Raw genomic sequence first — 17,486 nt, 5'->3', positions numbered from 1 at the left:
GGCCTCCCAAAGTGCTGGGATTACAGGCTTGAGCCAGCGCGCCCGGCCTTTTTTTTTTTTTTCAAGACAGAGTCTTGCACTGTCACCCAGGCTGGAGTGCAGTGGCGCGATCTTGGCTCACTGCAACCTCTGCCTCCTCAGTTCAAGTGATTCTCCTGTCTCACCCTCTTGAGTGCCTGGGATTACAGGCGCCCGCCACCATACCCAGCTAATTTTTGTATTTTTAGTAGAGACAGGGTTTTACCATGTTGGCCAGGCTGGTTTCGAACTCCTGGCCTCAGGTGATCCACCCGTCTCGGCCTCCCAAAGTGCTGGGATTACAGGCATGAGCCATTGTGCCTGGCCCCTATGCCATTCTTTTTTTCTTTTTTTTTTCTTTTGAGATGGAGTTTTGCTCTTGCCCAAGCAACTGCAGCCGGAGTGCAGTGGCTCCCAGCCCCCTATGGCATTCTTAATGTGCTTTATAATACATATACAAAAATATAAATGAAAATGGGCTGGCCATGGTGGCTCATGCCTGTCATCCCAGCATTTTGGGAGGCAGAGGTGGGCGGATCACCGGAGGCCAGGAGTTCAAGACCAGCCTGGCCAATGTGGCAAAACTCCATCTCCACTAAAAATACAAAAATTAGCCAGGCGTGGTGGCACGCACCTGTAATATTCCAGCTACTCAGGAGGCTGAGGCAAGAGAAATGCTTGAACCCGGGAGGCGGAGCTTGCAGTGAGCCAAGATTGCGCCATTGTACTCCAGCCTGGGCGACAGAGCGAGGCTCCGTCTCAAGAAAAACCAGAAAAAGGCCAGGCGCAGTGGCTCACGCCTGTAATCCCAGCACTTTGGGAGGCCGAGGCGAGCGGATCACGAGGTCAGGAGATTGAGACCATCCTGGCTAACAGGGTGAAACCCCGTCTCTACCAAAAATACAAAAAGAAATTAGCCAGGTGTGGTGGCAGGTGCCTCTAGTCCCAGCTACACGGGAGGCTGAGGCAGGAGAATGGCCTGAACTCGGGAGGCGGAGCTTGCAGTGAGCGGAGACCACGCCACTGCACTCAAGCCTGGGCCATAGAGCGAGACTCCATCTCAAAAAAAAAAAGAAAAATCAGAAAAAGGCCAGGTGCAGTGGCTCACGCCTGTAATCACAGCACTTGGGAGGCCGAGGCGGGCGGATCACGAGGTCAGGAGATCGAGACCATCCTGGCTAACAGGGTGAAACCCTGTCTCTATTAAAAATACAAAAGTTAGCCGGGTGTGGTGGCGGGCACCTATAGTCCCAGATACTCGGGGAGGCTGAGGCCGGAGAATGGCGTGAACCTGGGAGGCGGAGCTTGCAGTGAGCCGAGATTGCGCCACTGCACTCCAGCCTGGGCGACAGAGCGAGACTCCGTCTCAAAAAAACCCAAAAATGACAAAAAAAAAAAAAAACAAAACACGGAATAAAGTCATAGTGGTCAATAACATTCCGTTTCTGCTTGGTTTTAGCGCCTGCTTTGCGGTTTCCTGCTTGCTGATTGCATATGGAGCCAATAACCCAAACAGTGAGTGTGCCCTTCCTCCATCTTTCATCAGGGACTGGGGAGAGAGTGCCCCGAGCTGCTCCCAGGCCCACCTGCTCTCGGACACTGTCCTGGGCCTGCTGCTCGCTGCTCAAGTTAGAGGGGACACCTGTTAGGCCTCTACTCAGTTACTTATCTCAAACGGATGGGGGGATCAGAGAGCAGCCACCCTAGACAGGAGCTCCAGGGTATGAGCAATTTCCACCTCATCACCAAACCAAGCCAGTCCCTCACTGATGCCAACCCGAGAGGCAAGTTCTAAGAACCAGGCCGGCTGCAGGGGCACGGTCCTCAGTGTGTGCAGAAGTCACGAGCCGAGTCCCCTCCAGGCAGCACGGGCCAAAGCATGAAGGATGGCTTAGAAGCCACCTGGTCCACAACCCTGTTCAGGTGGAGCCATTGTTTTAAGGACTTGTAGTGCAAACACCAAAAAAGGACTTGAGTTTCACCAAAATCTTAGCCAGGCTCATCTACTGATTTTCAAGAACCTATACTTTTGATTTTGGTGAAGTAGCTTCTTTAGGCCTCCTGCTTGCTGCTTATGTTTGTTTTTGTTGTTGTTGTTGTTTTGTTTTAGAGACAGGGTCTCTCTGTCACCCAGGCTGGAGTGCAGTGGTGCAGTCACAGCTTACTGCACCCTGGACCTCCCGGGCTCAAGTGATCCTCCCACTTCAGCCTCCAGAGTAGCTGGGACTGCAGGCATGCACACCCACACCTGGCTAATTTTTAATTTTTTTTTTTTTAGAGATGAGGTCTCACTTTGTTGCCTGGGCTGTTTTTTTTTTTTTTTTTTTTTTGAGACGAGTTTCGTTCCTGTTTCCTAGGCTAGAGTGCAATGGCGTGATCTTGGCTCACAGCAACCTCCGCCTCCCAGGTTCAAGCCATTCTCCTGCCTCAGCCTCTGGAGTAGCTGGGATTACAGGCATGCGCCACCATGCCCAGCTAATTTTGTATTTTTAGTAGAGATAGGGTTTCTCCATGTTGGTCAGGCTGGTCTCGAACTCCGGACCTCAGGTGATGCGCCTGCCTTGGCCTCCCAAAGTGCTGGGATCACAGGCATGAGCCACTGTGCCCGGCCTCTGGGCTGTTCTTGAACCCCTGGGCTCAAGCAATTCTCCTGCTTCAGCCTCCCGAAGTGTTGGATTTCTAGGCGTGAGTCACTGCCTGGACACTGCTACTATTAATTGGAGAAAAGAAGATGGGTGTGGACCTTTTGCAAGAGCCCAAGCTCTGTGAAATAGGCAAGAGGAGGCCGGGCGCGCTGGCTCACGCCTGTAATCTTAGCACTTTGGGAGGCTGAGACAGGCAGATCACCTCAGGCCAGGAGTTCAAGACCAGCCTGGCCAACATGGCGTGACATACAAAAATTAGCCGGGTGTGGTGGCGCATGCCTGTAATCCCAGCTACTTGGGAGGCTGAGGCAGGAGAATCACTTGAACCCGGGAGTCAGAGGTTGCAGTGAGCCAAGATTGTGCCATTGCACTCCAGTCTGGGCGACAAGAGCAAAACTCCGTCTCAATTAAAAAAGAAAAAAGAAATAGGCTAGAGGAAGGGGGTGAGAAAGGGTCAGTTCCACTCCCCAGATGTCAGGTACTAACCCCAGCCTGCATTTACTGGATTTACTGGGAGCCTGCACTGCCCAGGACTCTGGGCTGGTCCCGGTTTCCCGGGAGCTCGGCTGGGGTGTCCACTCATGAGCTTTCCATTTCCCTACAGCTCTCTCCGTGCTCATCTTCATCGCCCTGGCTCTGAATGGCTTTGGCGGGATGTGTATGACCTTCACCTCATTAACAGTGAGTACGGACTTTTTTTTTTTTTTGAGACGGAGTCTCGCTCTGTCGCCCGGGCTGGAGTGCAGTGGCCGGATCTCAGCTCACTGCAAGCTCCGCCTGCCGGGTTTACGCCATTCTCCTGCCTCAGCCTCTGGAGTAGCTGGGGCTACAGGCGCCCAACACCTCGCCCGGCTAGATTTTTGTATTTTTTTAGTAGAGACGGGGTTTTACCGTGTTCGCCAGGATGGTCTCGATCTCCTGACCTCGTGATCCGCCCATCTCGGCCTCCCAAAGTGCTGGGATTACAGGCTTGAGCCACCGCGCCCGGCCGAGTACGGACTTTTTAAAGCTCTGCAGTTCAGTAATCCGCTTCTAAATTTGAGGCCGCTTTGACTGGTTTCTGTGTCCTTGCCTTCCATGTGCCTGCATGTGCCTGGATGTCCCAGACTGTAAAGGGGCTATGGATGAGGTGTTCTGGCAGCAGAGCCCAGCAGGGCCTCCTCAGCTGAGGTCCCTACAGGCAGCAGGGCGTGGCTCTCACAATCCCTTACCTTTTTGTTGTTTGTTTTTCTGAGACGGAGTCTTGCTCTGCCGCCCAGGCTGGAGTGCAGTGGCGCGATCTCGGCTTGCTGCAACCTCTGCCTCCCAAGTTCAAGTGATTCTCCTGCCTCAGCCTCCCGAGTAGCTGGGACTATGGGCGCCCGCCACCACGCCCAGCTAATTTTTGTATTTTTAGTACAGACGGGGTTTCTCCATGTTGGTCAGGCTGGTCTCGATCTCCTGACCTCAGGTGATCCACCCGCCTCGGCCTCCCAAAGTGCTGGGATGACACGGGTGAGCCCCTGTGCCCGGCTGACATTCCCTGCCTTCTGATCTGGGCTTTGACGCTGAGGAAGCAGCTCACTAGCCATGTGCCCAAGGAAGGCAGAGGCAGGAAAACAAAACGCTGCCGCCCTCTTTCTTTTCCTGTTTTCCTCGGCAGCTGTCATCAGGGTCTCTGGGAGCTTCGGCTCATGGAGCAGCCTGAACACCTGCCTCCCGTGGAACTGCCCCAAACTTTGCCTTTGTCCAGAGCCAGATGGAAAACTCAGGGGAACACCTGGGCTTCTCCTCCTCTTGTTTTCCTCCATGCCCAGGCACAGACAGTCGCCTGAGGGAGATGTTTCCTCGGGGTACTGAGCACCCCCTTGTTGGAAGCCTCAGGAAATCACAAAATGTGCTGCTTCTTGATGTGAGGGAGGCAGAAGGAAGGTGGGGTTGAAAGAAAGAAAGTCAAAAAAGGGGCAAGACTAAGGCAGGAGAATTGCTTGAACCTGGACGGTGGAGGTTGTGGTGAGCCGAGACCGCGGCATTGCACCCCAGCCTGGGCAACAAGATCAAAACTCCGCTTAAGAAAAAAAAATTTTGTAAGCCTGTCTTCAGTTTGAAATATATTTCTTCAGTATTTAAAAGATCTGCATATACCAGTGTTATTCTTTTTGTTAAAAAAAAAAACAAAACATAAAACAAAAAACTGTGATAACTTGCCTTTTCTCTTAACGTATCTTTTTTTGTTGTTTTTGAGACGGAGTCTCCCTCTGTCACCCAGGCTGGGGTGCAGTGGCATGATCTTGGCTTACTGCAAGCTCCGCCTCCCGGGTTCACGCCATTTTCCTGCCTCAGCCTCCTGAGCAGCTGGGACCACAGGTTCCTGCCACCACGCCCAGCTAATTTTTTGTATTTTTTGTAGAGACAGGGTTTCACCGTGTTAGCCAGGATGGTCTCGATCTCCTGACCTCGTGATCCGCCCGCCTCGGCCTCCCAAAGTGCTGGGATTACAGGCGTGAGCCCCCACACCCGGCCTCCCTTAATGTATCTTTTACATCCTTTCCTGTCGGTACTTAGAAATCTGCCTTATTATTAAGCAGTTCTGTATTATTCTTTAATATAGATGGACCATCATTTATTCAATCAGTTTCCTACTAATGGACTTTTGGCTTGGTTTCCAATTTTTCTAATTTATGAATGCTGCTGAAGTTAACATCCCTGTACATGTATTTCTGTAAAATAAGTTCCTGGCAGTGGAAGTGCTGGGCCACAGGATTAGCATATTTTAAAATTTAATATGTACTGTTAAATAGCCTTCTAAAAAGGTCATCTGGCTGGGCACTGTGGCTCACGCCTGTAATCCCAGCACTTTGGGAGGCTGAGGCAGGCAGATCACCTGAGGTCAGGAGTTTGAGACCAGTCTGGTCAAAAAGGCGAAACCCCGTCTCTACTAAAAATACAAAAATTAGCCAGGCGTGGTGCCAGGTGCCTGTAATCCCAGCTACTCCGGAGGATGAGGCAGGAGAATTGCTTGAACCCAGGAGGCGGAGGTTGCAGCGAGTCGAGATTGCGCCATTGCACTCCAGCCTGGGCAACAAGAGTGAAATTCCGTCTCAAAAAAAAAAAGCCTGCCTGCCACCCCAAGCCCACCAGCGTGCACACGAGTGCCTTTTTCTCCATGTCCCTTCCAGTGCCATGTCATTCATCTTTCAAACATAGCCACTCTGATCCGATGAAACATGATATACCGTTTTTACAATTTATTTCATTATTAGTGAGACGGAGCATCTTTTCTCCTCTTCGTTGGTCATTGGCATTTCTTCTGTGAATTGCTTCTTTGTGTCATTTGTCTATTTTTCTACGGTGCTCTTGATTTTATTATTATTAGTATTTAGTGACTTGTAAGAGCTCTTTCAAATACAGAGAAACTGGTGTTCTTCCTGAGTGAGCAAGAGATCTTACCCTGGGGTTTTCAGGGCTCTACATGGTCCATGAGTAAGTTTCAGGAGGACCGTGCGCACCCTTGAAATTCCGTGCCAACAAATCGTGTGTAGGTGCCTCTCAGCTGTGTCTTTCTGGAGGGGAGGGTCCATTACTTTCACTGGCCTCTGGCAGGTCTGTGTGACGGCTAAAAACCACTGCGGTGGCCAGGCACGGTGACTCACGCCTGTAATCCCGGCACTTTGGGAGACCGAGGCAGGTGGATCACCTGAGGCGAGGAGTTCAAGACCAACCTGGCCAACATGGTGAAACCCCATCTGTACTAAACATACAAAAATTAGCCTGGGATGGTGGCGGGCACCTGTAATTCCAGCTACTCAGGAGGCTGAGGCGGGAGAATTGCTTGAACCCGGGAGGCGGAGGTTGCAGTGAGCTGAGATCGCACCACTGCACTCCAGCCTGGGTGGCAGAGTGAGACTCCATGTCAAAAAAAAAAACACACAAACCACTGCGGCAGGAGGGTTTCTATTCACTCTTTGCTCTCCCACTGAAGGCAAAAAGCTACACAGGCTAGATAGTGACCAGGCAAGAGAGTCACCTGATCACCATGTAAAGTGTTTGGCTATGAGAGGTCTGCCTAAGGGAGGCTGCTGGTTTGTTCTTCAGGGTTTTCATGTTTTGAGCTAGAGCAGGGGTCACCATTGCCAGGCCAAGCCCAGGCCACCGCCTGTTTTTGTAAACAAAGCTTCATGGGGCAGGGCTGTGCCTGTTTGCTCCTGTCTGTGGCTGCTTTTGTGCTATAGCGGGAGAGTTACGCAGTTGTGACAGAGACCATATGGCTTGTAAAGCCCAGGCACAGTAGCTCACGCCTGTAATCCCAGCACTTTGGGAGGCCGAGGCGGGTGCATCACCTGAGCTCATGAGTTTGAGACCAGCCTGGCCAACATGGTAAAACCTCGTCTCGACTAAAAATGCGAAAAGTAGCCAGACGTGGTGGCGAGTGCCTGTAGTCCCAGCTACTCAGGAGGCTGAGGCAGGAGAATCGCTTGAACCCGGGAGGCGGAGGTTGCAGGGAGCTGAGATTGTGCTACTGCACTCCAGCCTGGGTGACAGAGCGAGACTCTGATTCAAAAAAAAAAAAAGTCTACTGTCTGGTCCTTTATGGAAAAAGTTTGCCAACCCTTGGTCTAGAGGCCCCAAGAAGCTGCTACGTCACTGTTCCTCATCTGAGGGCATGTGCTGACACCCACCCTTCACACCCACACCCTCTGGCTGCAGGGGCCAGCCCTCCTTCTAAGTCGTCTCTTTCCCCCTCCCCCCAGGGCTGGAGGGAGCTCCGTGGGCATTCCCCTGTCCCATGAGGCCTCTGATGAGGGCTCCAGGGCCGGCTCCTTGAGAACAGACCCCGAGAGGGAAATGAGGTCAGGGAGGACAGGGCCGAAACAGTTGAGCAACACCCTTGGGCTGACCAGGGCTTCTGCTGAGCAGAGTGGAATCTCATTGCGAGACAACCCAGGCCTTGAGAAAGCAGAACTGTTGGGATCGGCTCCTGGAGACGCCAAGCTCGGGGCACAATGGCACTTTCTGTGTGTGTCTCCCACCCATGTTCTAATTTTGGGGACAGAGGAGTCTCCAGGGTCGCCTTTAGGAATTTCTAACTCCAGCCGGGTGCGGTGGCTCATTGAGCCTGTAATCCTAGCACTTCGGGAGGCCGGGGCGGGCCGATCACGAGGTCAGGGGATCGAGACCATCCCGGCTAACACGGTGAAACCCCATCTCTACTAAAAACACAGAAAAAACTAGCCGGGCATGGTGGCGGGTGCCTGTAGTCCCAGCTACTCGGAGGCTGAGCCAGGAGAATGGTGTGAACCCAGGAGGCGGAACTTGCAGTGAGCCACTGCACTCCAGCCTGGGCGACAGAGTGAGACTCCCTCTCAACAACAACAACAAAAAAGGAATTTCTAACTCCAATCTTTAACAACCATGTTGGGGCCGTGGATAATAGCTCTGTGATAACCTAAGAATCTGGGGGATGGCGTTGCCGTGGAAACCTTAATTTGGGGACTTCCTGGGTCCCAGGGGGCTCTGTGCTGCATGGGCTATGGTCTAAATACCGATGACCAGGGGCTGCGAGCTGTTACCCCCGCTGGTGGAGGGGGGCTCCAAGTGGGCACACGCCTTTTCCTCGTAGTCCAGGAGGAGATGGCTGCGAGCCCTCCTTCCAGGGCCCGAGAGGTCGGCACCCGTGGGTGGCTTTTCCTTCCCAAGTGGAGGCTCCGAGGGACAAAGGTGGCTCTCACGTCCATGCGCTGCCCAGTAGCCAGTGCTGGCTCTCCCAGGGCCCTGTGGCACAGGGCCTGGGCCACCACGTAGCATCCGTGGAGGGCGGACACCAGGTCACTCCACGGGGGCAGAGCACTCCCCATGGTGTGGAGCCACAGCCTCCCGCGGGACAGCTGGATGGCACACTCCATGTTTGCTCAACGCCTCACGTTTGTACAGCCCTTTGCGCTCGCTTCATCGGCTGCAGCACAAACACGGCCGGCGGCTGAGGCCGCATCTTTGGGTTGCCACCCTCCAACCCGGAGCCTCGGTTGCTTAGAGATGGGAGCAGCTGCAGCCAAAATTGTGAACCTGCCATTTCCACTCCGTGACGCTGACCCTGTCCCCATGGGTGGGACGGGGAGTTCCGAGCAGAAGCCACACAGAAAAGGAGGTTTCAAAATGTTGCCAGGCTCCCTGATGAAACATTTCTCTGTGGCTTTTCCCTTTTGATTTCTTCAAGTCTGACTCTGAGGAAGACATGATTTCATGGGAGTTGAGATCTGAGGGAAGTGAAGAGGATGCACATCCGTCTTCAGATCCTAGAGAGGAGGGCAGGGTGGCAGATGCGCCCAGAAAGGGGACAGGAGTTTAGCGCCCCGGCTCAGTAGACCCCGCTTCTGCAGCCAGGAGAGGGTCCCGCGGTGCCCCCCGGCCGGCTCTGGAGGGTCTAGGTGCCTGGTGAGCCGGACTTGCCAGTGCCCAGTGCCTGTTCTGCCTCCCCACCTTCCTCTGTTTCTGGCCTGTGCCTTGGGGAAGCTCAGGCAGTCAGCTGCTTGCCGTTGGTTTGGGGAGAATTTGCCATCTGAGGGTTCTGTCTCATGAATTTGCTGCAGCATGTGACCACGTTCAGGGCTGGACAGAAAAGGCAGTTGCACTGGCAGGGCTGGACCTGGCTGGGAAGGCATGGGAGGTGGCAGGGGGAGGGGAGCATATGCCCTTCCTCTCCCTTCAGCACTGAAGCAGAAAGGTGAGCACAAGGACCTTTTCCTGGGCAGTGTGTGCTTGGAGGTACCTGGTTGCTGTGGGTAGGAACAGCCCAGCCTGGCCGAGTCTACCTGCTCCGGGATCCTGGCCTGTGCAGGTTGTGCCAGCCTCCACCCACCGCTCAGCTCCCCAGCCTCCTGCAGGCCAGGGAGGACTCGGGAGGCCGTGGATGTGAAAAGTCAGGGCCTGGGGTGCCACAGTGGCCCCTTGTTTCTGCCTGCCTGCAATGCCATGGCCTGCCCTGGGCCAAAAGGCACATACGTCCAGCATCTAAGAGAAGCTCCCCCGTCCGCACTGTCCCAGGGCCTTGGCCCTCCGGGCACTCCTGTCCGGTGGCCATGCTCTATGGCCAGAATGCCAGGGGAGGGGCTGCCTGCAGCTGCTGTTTTCCTGTCTGGGAAGGTCACACGGTCCAGCCTGTTTATGCTGCAGCCAGGGGGCTGAGAGAGAGTCACGGGCTTCCCTGTGAGTGAGGCCACATGGAGGCTGCGCAGCCCAGGCCGGCAGGACAGGTGCTGCCCACTCCAGCTCTGACCCGCACGGAGATGGCAAGGGGGCTGTGGGAAGCACCCGAGGGCTGGAAGCGGGGCTTGTACTCCCACCTATGAGTGTGGTGGTGAGTCAGGAAACAGCGTCTGCTGTGTGTCTTCACCGGCATCTCATTGCAGCACAGCTCTGGCTTCCCGCTTCTCCTCCACCAGCCCTCGAGGCCCGCACTAGCGCTCTGCTCAGCACTCAGCCCTCACTCTGGCACTGCAGCTTCCGAATAGCCATTATGCGCAGCTGAGACCGGCAGTGGCAGGGAGGCTGGGAAGCGAGTGAGCGAGAGGGGAAATGTGGGGAGTGATCCAGATGTGAGGATGACCCACGGGAGTCCACGGGAAATGCCAGCCCACTCGATACTGTGGCGCTGGACCGTGGGGAGGTCAGCCGAAGGCGGCCAGCAGGAGGTGAGGGCAGGGGGCAGATGCGCCTAAAAGGAGCTTCAGAAGAAATGTAGGAAATCTCTAGATGGGGACTGGGCATGGTGGCATCCGCCTGTCATCTCAGCTACTCAGGAGGATGAGGTGGGCAGATCTGGGCACGGTGGCATCCCCTGTCGTCTCAGCTACTCAGGAGGATGAGGTGGGCAGATCTGGGCACGGTGGCATCCCTCTGTCATCTCAGCTACTCAGGAGGATGAGGTGGGCAGATCTGGGCATGGTGGCATCCCCTGTCGTCTCAGCTACTCAGGAGGATGAGGTGGGCAGATCAGTTGAGCCCAGGAGTTCTGTGCTGTGTTGATGAGACGTCTCTGCTAAGTTCAGCATCAATATGGTGATCTCCGGCGGGTGGGGGACCACCAGGTTGCTTAAGGAGGGCTGAACCGGCCCAGGTCAGAAACAGAGCAGGTCAAAAGTGTCCTGCTATTCAGCAGAGGGATCACGCTTGTGAAGAGCCACTGCGCTCCAGCCGGGGCAATATAGCACGACCTCATCTCTAAAAATAAATTTTAAAAAATGACCGGCGCGGTGGGTCACGCCTGTAATCCCAGCACTTTGGGAGGCCGAGGTGGGTGGATCACCTGAAGTCAGGAGTTCGAGACCAGCCTGGCCAACATGGCGAAACCCCGTCTCTACTAAAAATATTTAAAAAATTAGCTGGGCGTGGTGGCAGGTGCCTGTAATCCCAGCTACTTGGGAGGCTGAGGCAGGAGAATCGCTTGAACCGGGGTGGTGGAGTTTGCAGTGAGCTGAGATCGTGCCACTGCACTCTAGCCTGGGCGACAGAGCAAGACTGTCTCAAAAAATAAATAAGGAGGCCAGCCGCAGTGGCTCACGTCTGTAATCCCAGCACTTTGGGAGACTGAGACGGGCGGATCACGAGGTCAGGAGATCGAGACTATCCTGGCTAACATGGTGAAATCCCATCTCTACTAAAAATACAAAAAAATTAGCTGGGCGTAGTGGAGGCGCCTGTAGTCCCAGCTACTCAGGAGGCTGAGGCAGGAGAATGGCGTGAACCCGGGAGGTGGAGCTTGCAGTGAGCCAAGATCACGACACTGCACTCCTGCCTCAGAGCAAGACTCTGTCTCAAATAAATAAATAAATAAATAAATGAAAAATAAACCTGTAGTTGAAGGGTGCAAATTGGATCTTAATAAGGCACATGTAAAAGCCGTAGGATCCAAACTGAAGTGTGTATTAGTCGGGGCCACAGGAGGTTCCAGAGAGGCAGTGTGGTCTGGGGCTACGCACAGAGACTTGGCCTGGCTTGAATCCCCAGTTTGACCATTACTAGCTTGGGGAGTCCCTTGACTTTTCTAATCTTTAAGTTTTTTTTTTTTTTTTTTTTTGAGCGCAGAGTTTCACTCTTATTTGCCCAGGCTGGGAGCGTTGCAAATGGGCGATCTCAATCTACTGCCATCCTCGCCTCCTGGGTCAAGCCATTCTCGCCGCTCAGCCTGCCGAGTAGCCTGGTATTATAGCACCCCCACCACGGCTGGCCTGAATTTTTTGTATTTTTAGTAGCAAACGGGCTTTACCATGTTGGCCAGGCTGGCTCTCTAACTCCTGACCTCAGGTGATCCACCTGCCTTGACCTCCCAAAGCTGCTGGGATTTAGCAGTGCGAGCCACCGCGCCCGGCCTCATGGTGTTTTTGATCCAATTAAAAGTTTTTTTTTTTTTTTTTTTTTGTGAGAAGAAGCCGTTGCCTCTGTCGGCCCTAGGGCTGGGGTGCAGTGGGGCCGGGAAATCTCAGCTCACGTGCAAGCTCCACCTCCCGGGTTCACGCGCATTCTCCTGCCTCAAAGGGGCCTCCCAAGTAGCTGGGAACTACAGGGCGGCCCGCCACCTCGCGCCCGGCCTAGCTTTTTGGTATTTTTAGTAGAGACGGGTGGTTTACCATGTTAGTCAGGTGATGGTCGTCGATCTCCTGAACTTGTGATCGCCCGTCTTGGCCTCCCAAAGTGCTGGGATTACAGGCTTGAGCCACCGCGCCCGGCCAAAAGTTTTTAAATAGGTGGTCAAAAGTGTGTTTCAGCTTTTGGGGAGTACCTAGCATTTGTGTCAAAAGAAATCTCTCTGAAGAGAACCTGAAGGGTGACCTTGACCAGTGAAGCCCAAAGCATAAACATCCTGACAGCAGTCAGTGTGTGGCCACAATAGAGTACCAAGTATGGGAGGAGAAAGGCTGTCTCTGTGGACACTAATTATTTATTTAAAGGGGAATACTAATTTGTGTTTTATCCTGTAGTTGGCTTCCTTTTCTTCCTCCCAAAGCTGTGGTGCCTGCCAGAGGACACTTCCCTCATTGACTGTGCCCAGGAGCAGCCTGACCAGAAGATTTTCCTTATGATTAAGTCGTAACACATATAATAGCAACTATTGTTAATACCCTATTTATGATCTTTAAAACCCTCGGCCAGGCACGGTGGCTCACGCCTATAATCCCAGCACTTTGGGAGGCCAAGGGGGGTGGATCACCTGAAGTCAGGAGTTTGACACCAGCCTGGCCAACATGGTGAAACCCTGTCTCTACTAAAAATACAAAAATTAGCCAGACGTGGTGGCACGTGCCTATAATCCCAGCTACTCGGCAGGCTGAGGCAGGAGAATCACGTGAACCCAGGAGGTGGAGGTTGCAGTGAGCCGAGTTTGCGCCATTGCACTCCAGCCTCGGCAACAAGAGTGAAACTCCATCTCAAAAAGAAAACAAAATACCATGAATTAAGAAGTTAAATGACAAACTAGGAAAATTTATTCATAGTATAGAGAACTGTGAATATCTTTATTTTATTTTTATTATTTTTTGAGACAGAGTCTCGCTCTGTCACCCAGGCTGGAGTGCAGTGGCACGATCTTGGCTCATTGCAACTTCTGCCTCTGGGGTTCAACGATTTTTCTACCTCAGCTTCCCAAATAGCTGGGATTACAGGCACCTGCCACCATGTCCGGCTAATTTTTTTATTCTTAGTAAAGACGAGGTTTCACCATGTTGGCCAGGCTGGTCTCGAACCCCTGACCTCAGGTGATCCACCCGCCTCGGCCTCTCAAAGTGCTGGGATTACAGGTGGGAGCCCCTGCGCCCTGCCTGTGAATGTCTTTAATACATAAAGAGCTTTCACAAAATCAGTATACAAAGATTGGCCGGGTGCAGTGGCTCATGCCAATAATCATCGCACTTTGGGAAGCTGAGGTGGAAGGATTGCTTGAGTCCAGGAGTTCACGACCAGCCTGGGCAATAGAGTGAGACCCTGTCTCTATAAAAATAAAAGTATTAAAACAAAGAAAGCTGAAGGAGACCTTGCTGTGCAGCCCCCCGCAACTTGTGCACCCTCGTCGACCCGCGCGGACCTTCAGGAGGGCGGCGCATGCCCGGGGTAGTCTAGGTGCAGGACTCTGGCTCCATAGCACCTTTGCACTGGTTTGGACCTTCAGGAGGGCGGTCACTTCTGGGGTAGTGTCGGTGCAGGACTCTGGCTCAGTAGCACCTTTGCACTGGTTTGAACCTTCGGGAGGGCGGTCACGCCTGGGGTAGTCTCGGTGCAGGACTCTGGCTCAATAGAGCCTTTGCATTGGTTTGGCCTTGGCTCTCAGCACTGGATGTTTCCAGTGGGGTTGTCGGCTGTGTGAAGCAGGCCGTGTGCCTCTCTGGCTGTGGGGCTCTCTTCGGCAGCGCAGCAGGCCTGAGTGCTTATTAGCCGTCTCGAGATCCAGGGAACATTTGGGTTTTCGCAGCTACAGCTGGAGCCTTGGTGGGCATATGGGAATGAGATTCTGCCACTCTGGAAGATGCATGCCCACAGGTTTAATTGCAGTTTGCTGATGGTCCCCAAGCCTGGAATTAGCATGTTGAACAGACCCCTTTGGTAGCAGTCTAGTGCCAGCTTGGACCTAAGAAGAATTAAAAATCTGCAAGCTTCCACTATTTTCAATGTCTTAAGAGAAATAAGTGCAGCATTTTTGCATTTCTGCCATTTCACTTAAATAAATAAATAAATAAATAAAACCACCAAACTGGGGGAGGTGGAAAGTCAGTCATCACCACAGCAACCCTACAGAGGCAGCAGATAGGCAACGCAATCCTTGTATACTGATGTTAGCTTTTCTTTCTTTATCTCCAGGTAAAATCTCAAGGGTAAAATGTTAGTTGTCAACATTGAGGGCCCTGAAACCTCATTCCTCACCCAGAGGAACAGTGTGAAAAAAAAAAAAAAAAGGTCTGGACGTGGTGGCTCACGCCTATCATCCCAGCACTTTGGGAGGCCGAGGAGGGCAGATCGCTTGAGGTCAGGAGTTCGAGACCAGCCTGACCATCATGGTGAAACCCTGTCTCTATTAAAAATACAAAAATTACCTGGGTGTCATGGCAGGCACCTGTAATCCATCCCAGCTGCTCGGGAGGCTGAGACAGGAGCATCGCTTGAACCTGGGAGGCAGAGGTTGCAGTGAGCCAAAATCACACCATTGCACTCCAGCCTGGATGACAGAGCCAGGCCCTGTCTCAAAAAAAAAAAAAGGAAAGAAAAAAATATCTTATGAGCTTTAGAATTTCTTTTGCTCATCTTAGAGCACAAACCTACTTTGAAATTATGTTAAATGAAATATTGGAAGGGCACGGTGGCTCACGCCTATAATCCCAGCATTCTGGGAGGCCAAGGCGGGCGGATCACTTGAGGTCAAGAGTTTGAGACCAGCCTGGCCAACATGGCTACACCCCGTCTCTACTAAAAATACAAAAATTAGCCAGATGTCATGGCGGACACCTGTAGTCCCAGCTACTCGGGAGGCTGAGGCAAGAGAATCACTTGGACCCGGGAGGCAGAGATTGCAGTGAGCTGAGATAGCGCCACAGCACTCCAGCCTGGGGACAGAGTGAGACTCCATCTCAAAAAATATGTATGTATATATTCAGTTAATATATAGTTTACTGTAAAAAAAAAAAGAAAGAAAGAAAAAGATTAACATCCCCATAGAAAAAAAGGACAAATATAAATGATTTTCTTTCTTTCTTTTTTTTTTTTTGAGACGGAGTCTCGCTCTGTTGCCCGGGCTGGAGTGCAATGGCGCGATCTCGGCTCACAAGCTCCATCTCCTGGGTTCACGCCGTTCTCCTGCCTCAGCCTCCCCAGTAGCTGGGACTACAGGCACCCGCCACACGCCCAGCTAATTTTTTGTATTTTAGTAGAGATGGGGTTTCACCATGTTAGCCAGGATGGTCTCGATCTCCTGACCTCGTGATCCGCCCGCCTTGGCCTCCTAAAGTGCTGGGATTACAGACGTGAGCCACCACACCCAGTCAAATGATTTTTTAAGTTGTAGGAAAATGTTGAAAGTCATGAGTAAAAGCTTTTTGTTTTTTTGAGACGGAATCTAACTGTGTTGCCCAGGCTGGAGTGCAGTGGCTCAATCTCTGCTCACTGCAACCTCTATCTCCCAGGTTCAAGCAATTCTGCTGCCTCAGCCTCCGGAGTAGCTGGGATTACAGGCATGCACCACCATGCCCGGCTAATTTTCTGTATTTTTGGTAGAGACAGGGTTTCACCATGTTGGGCCAGGCTGGTCTTGAACTCCTGGCCTCAGGTGATCCACCTGCCTCCTAAATTGCTGGGATTATAGATGTGAGCCACTGCGTCTGGACTCAGGGTGATTTTACTTTATTCTTTTTATACTTTGCTCCAAACATTTTGCAATGGACATGCATTACTTTTCCTTTCTTTTTCTTTTATTTTCCTTCTTTCTTTTTTCTTATTTTGAGACAGAGTCTCGCTCTGTCGCCAGGCTGGAGTGCAGTGGCACCATCCATGATCTTGGCTCATTGCAACCTCCACCTCCTGGGTTTAAGCAATCCTCCTGCTTCAGCCTCCTGAGTACCTGGGACTACAGGCGCCCGCCACCACACCCAGCTAATATTTTGTATTTTAAATAGAAAAAATACAATGTTGGCCAGATGGTCTCAATCTTGCCGCCAACCTCGGCGATCAGGCCGCCCACCTCGGCCTCCCAAAGTGTTGAGATTACAGGCGTGAGCCACCGCACCCGGCCCAGGCATTGCTGTTCTAAGGAAAAGATCATAATTAAAAATACAAGATGTCGGTGTTGGTTTGAAGGGTACCTAGTGTGGTTCCCCTAAGGCACTCTACTCCCCTAAGGAATGGCCCTGCTGACCAGAATAACATGTTGGGAAGAATTTTCTTGGTGCTGGTAAGAACGTTCCAGGCGGCAAGAGGCAGGGCATCAAAGGGAGCAGCTGGGAGGCCCCTGCCGTGTCCAGGACTGAGGGCAAGGGCCTCATCCATGGACAGATGGAGAGTCGGCCTCTTCCCCAGGTCTGCTCTTCCCCATCCTGGATCTAGTGCTGGAGAGAAGACTCCAGAAGACCAGGCAGGGCCACATGGTCACCCCAGGCCCCTGTGGCTCTGTTGGTCTGTAGCCTAGGTTAAGGTTAAGGCAGGCTTGAGATTAAAAAGGTAGATGGAGGCCAGGCGCGGTGCCTCAAGCCTGTAATCCCAGCACTTTGGGAGGCCGAGACGGGCGGATCACAAGGTCAGGAGATCGAGACCATCCTGGCTAACACAGTGAAACCCCGTCTCTACTAAAAAAAAAAAAAAAAAAAGGGTAGAAGGAAAATGCCTAGCTAGCAAGCTCTCTGCTTTTCCGGAACATTCTCCAGCTCTGTTGAAAAGTTTGAGACACTCTTTTTGCCCAAAGGTGACTGCAGCAACCCACATGTTAGCCTCACCTGACCCTGCACCAAGGGAGCCAGGCTCTGGGCTTCCATCTGCCCTTCTGGTTGGGTTCCAAGCCTTCTTTGGGCCCTTCTCTTTTGGAGACAGAATCTCGTTCTGTCGTCCAGGCTGGAGTGCAGTGGCGTGATCTCAGCTCACTGCAACCTCCACCTCCCGAGTTCAAGCAATTCTCCTGTCTCAGCCTCCTCCTGAGTAGCTGGGACTACAGGCACCCACCACCATGCCGGCTAATTTTTGTATTTCTAGTAGAGACAGGGTTTCACTGTGTTGGCCAAGCTGGTCTCTGACCTCACGATCTGCCTGCCTCGGCCTCCCAAAGTGTTGTTATTACAGGCGTGAGCCACCGCGCCTAGCCCCTCCCTCCCTCCCTCCCTC

General features: G+C 52.7%; 1 protein-coding gene across 1 annotated transcript in view; it reads left to right on the top strand.

Moving 5' to 3' along the window:
- Nucleotides 1-17,486, top strand: part of SLC43A2 (solute carrier family 43 member 2) — a 56,242-nt gene that overhangs the window by 13,859 nt on the left and 24,897 nt on the right. The window contains 2 exon segments of the mRNA XM_017866257.1: nucleotides 1,478-1,533; nucleotides 3,268-3,344. Of these exon segments, the coding sequence (XP_017721746.1) occupies nucleotides 1,478-1,533; nucleotides 3,268-3,344 (133 nt within the window).

This window comes from Rhinopithecus bieti, unplaced genomic scaffold (genome assembly GCF_001698545.2).
Source record: "Rhinopithecus bieti isolate Rb0 unplaced genomic scaffold, ASM169854v2 scaffold_22, whole genome shotgun sequence".
In the NCBI taxonomy this organism is placed as follows: domain Eukaryota; kingdom Metazoa; phylum Chordata; class Mammalia; order Primates; family Cercopithecidae; genus Rhinopithecus; species Rhinopithecus bieti.
The sequence above is the reverse complement of the archived record's forward strand: the minus strand, read 5'-3'. Positions and strand labels throughout refer to the sequence as shown.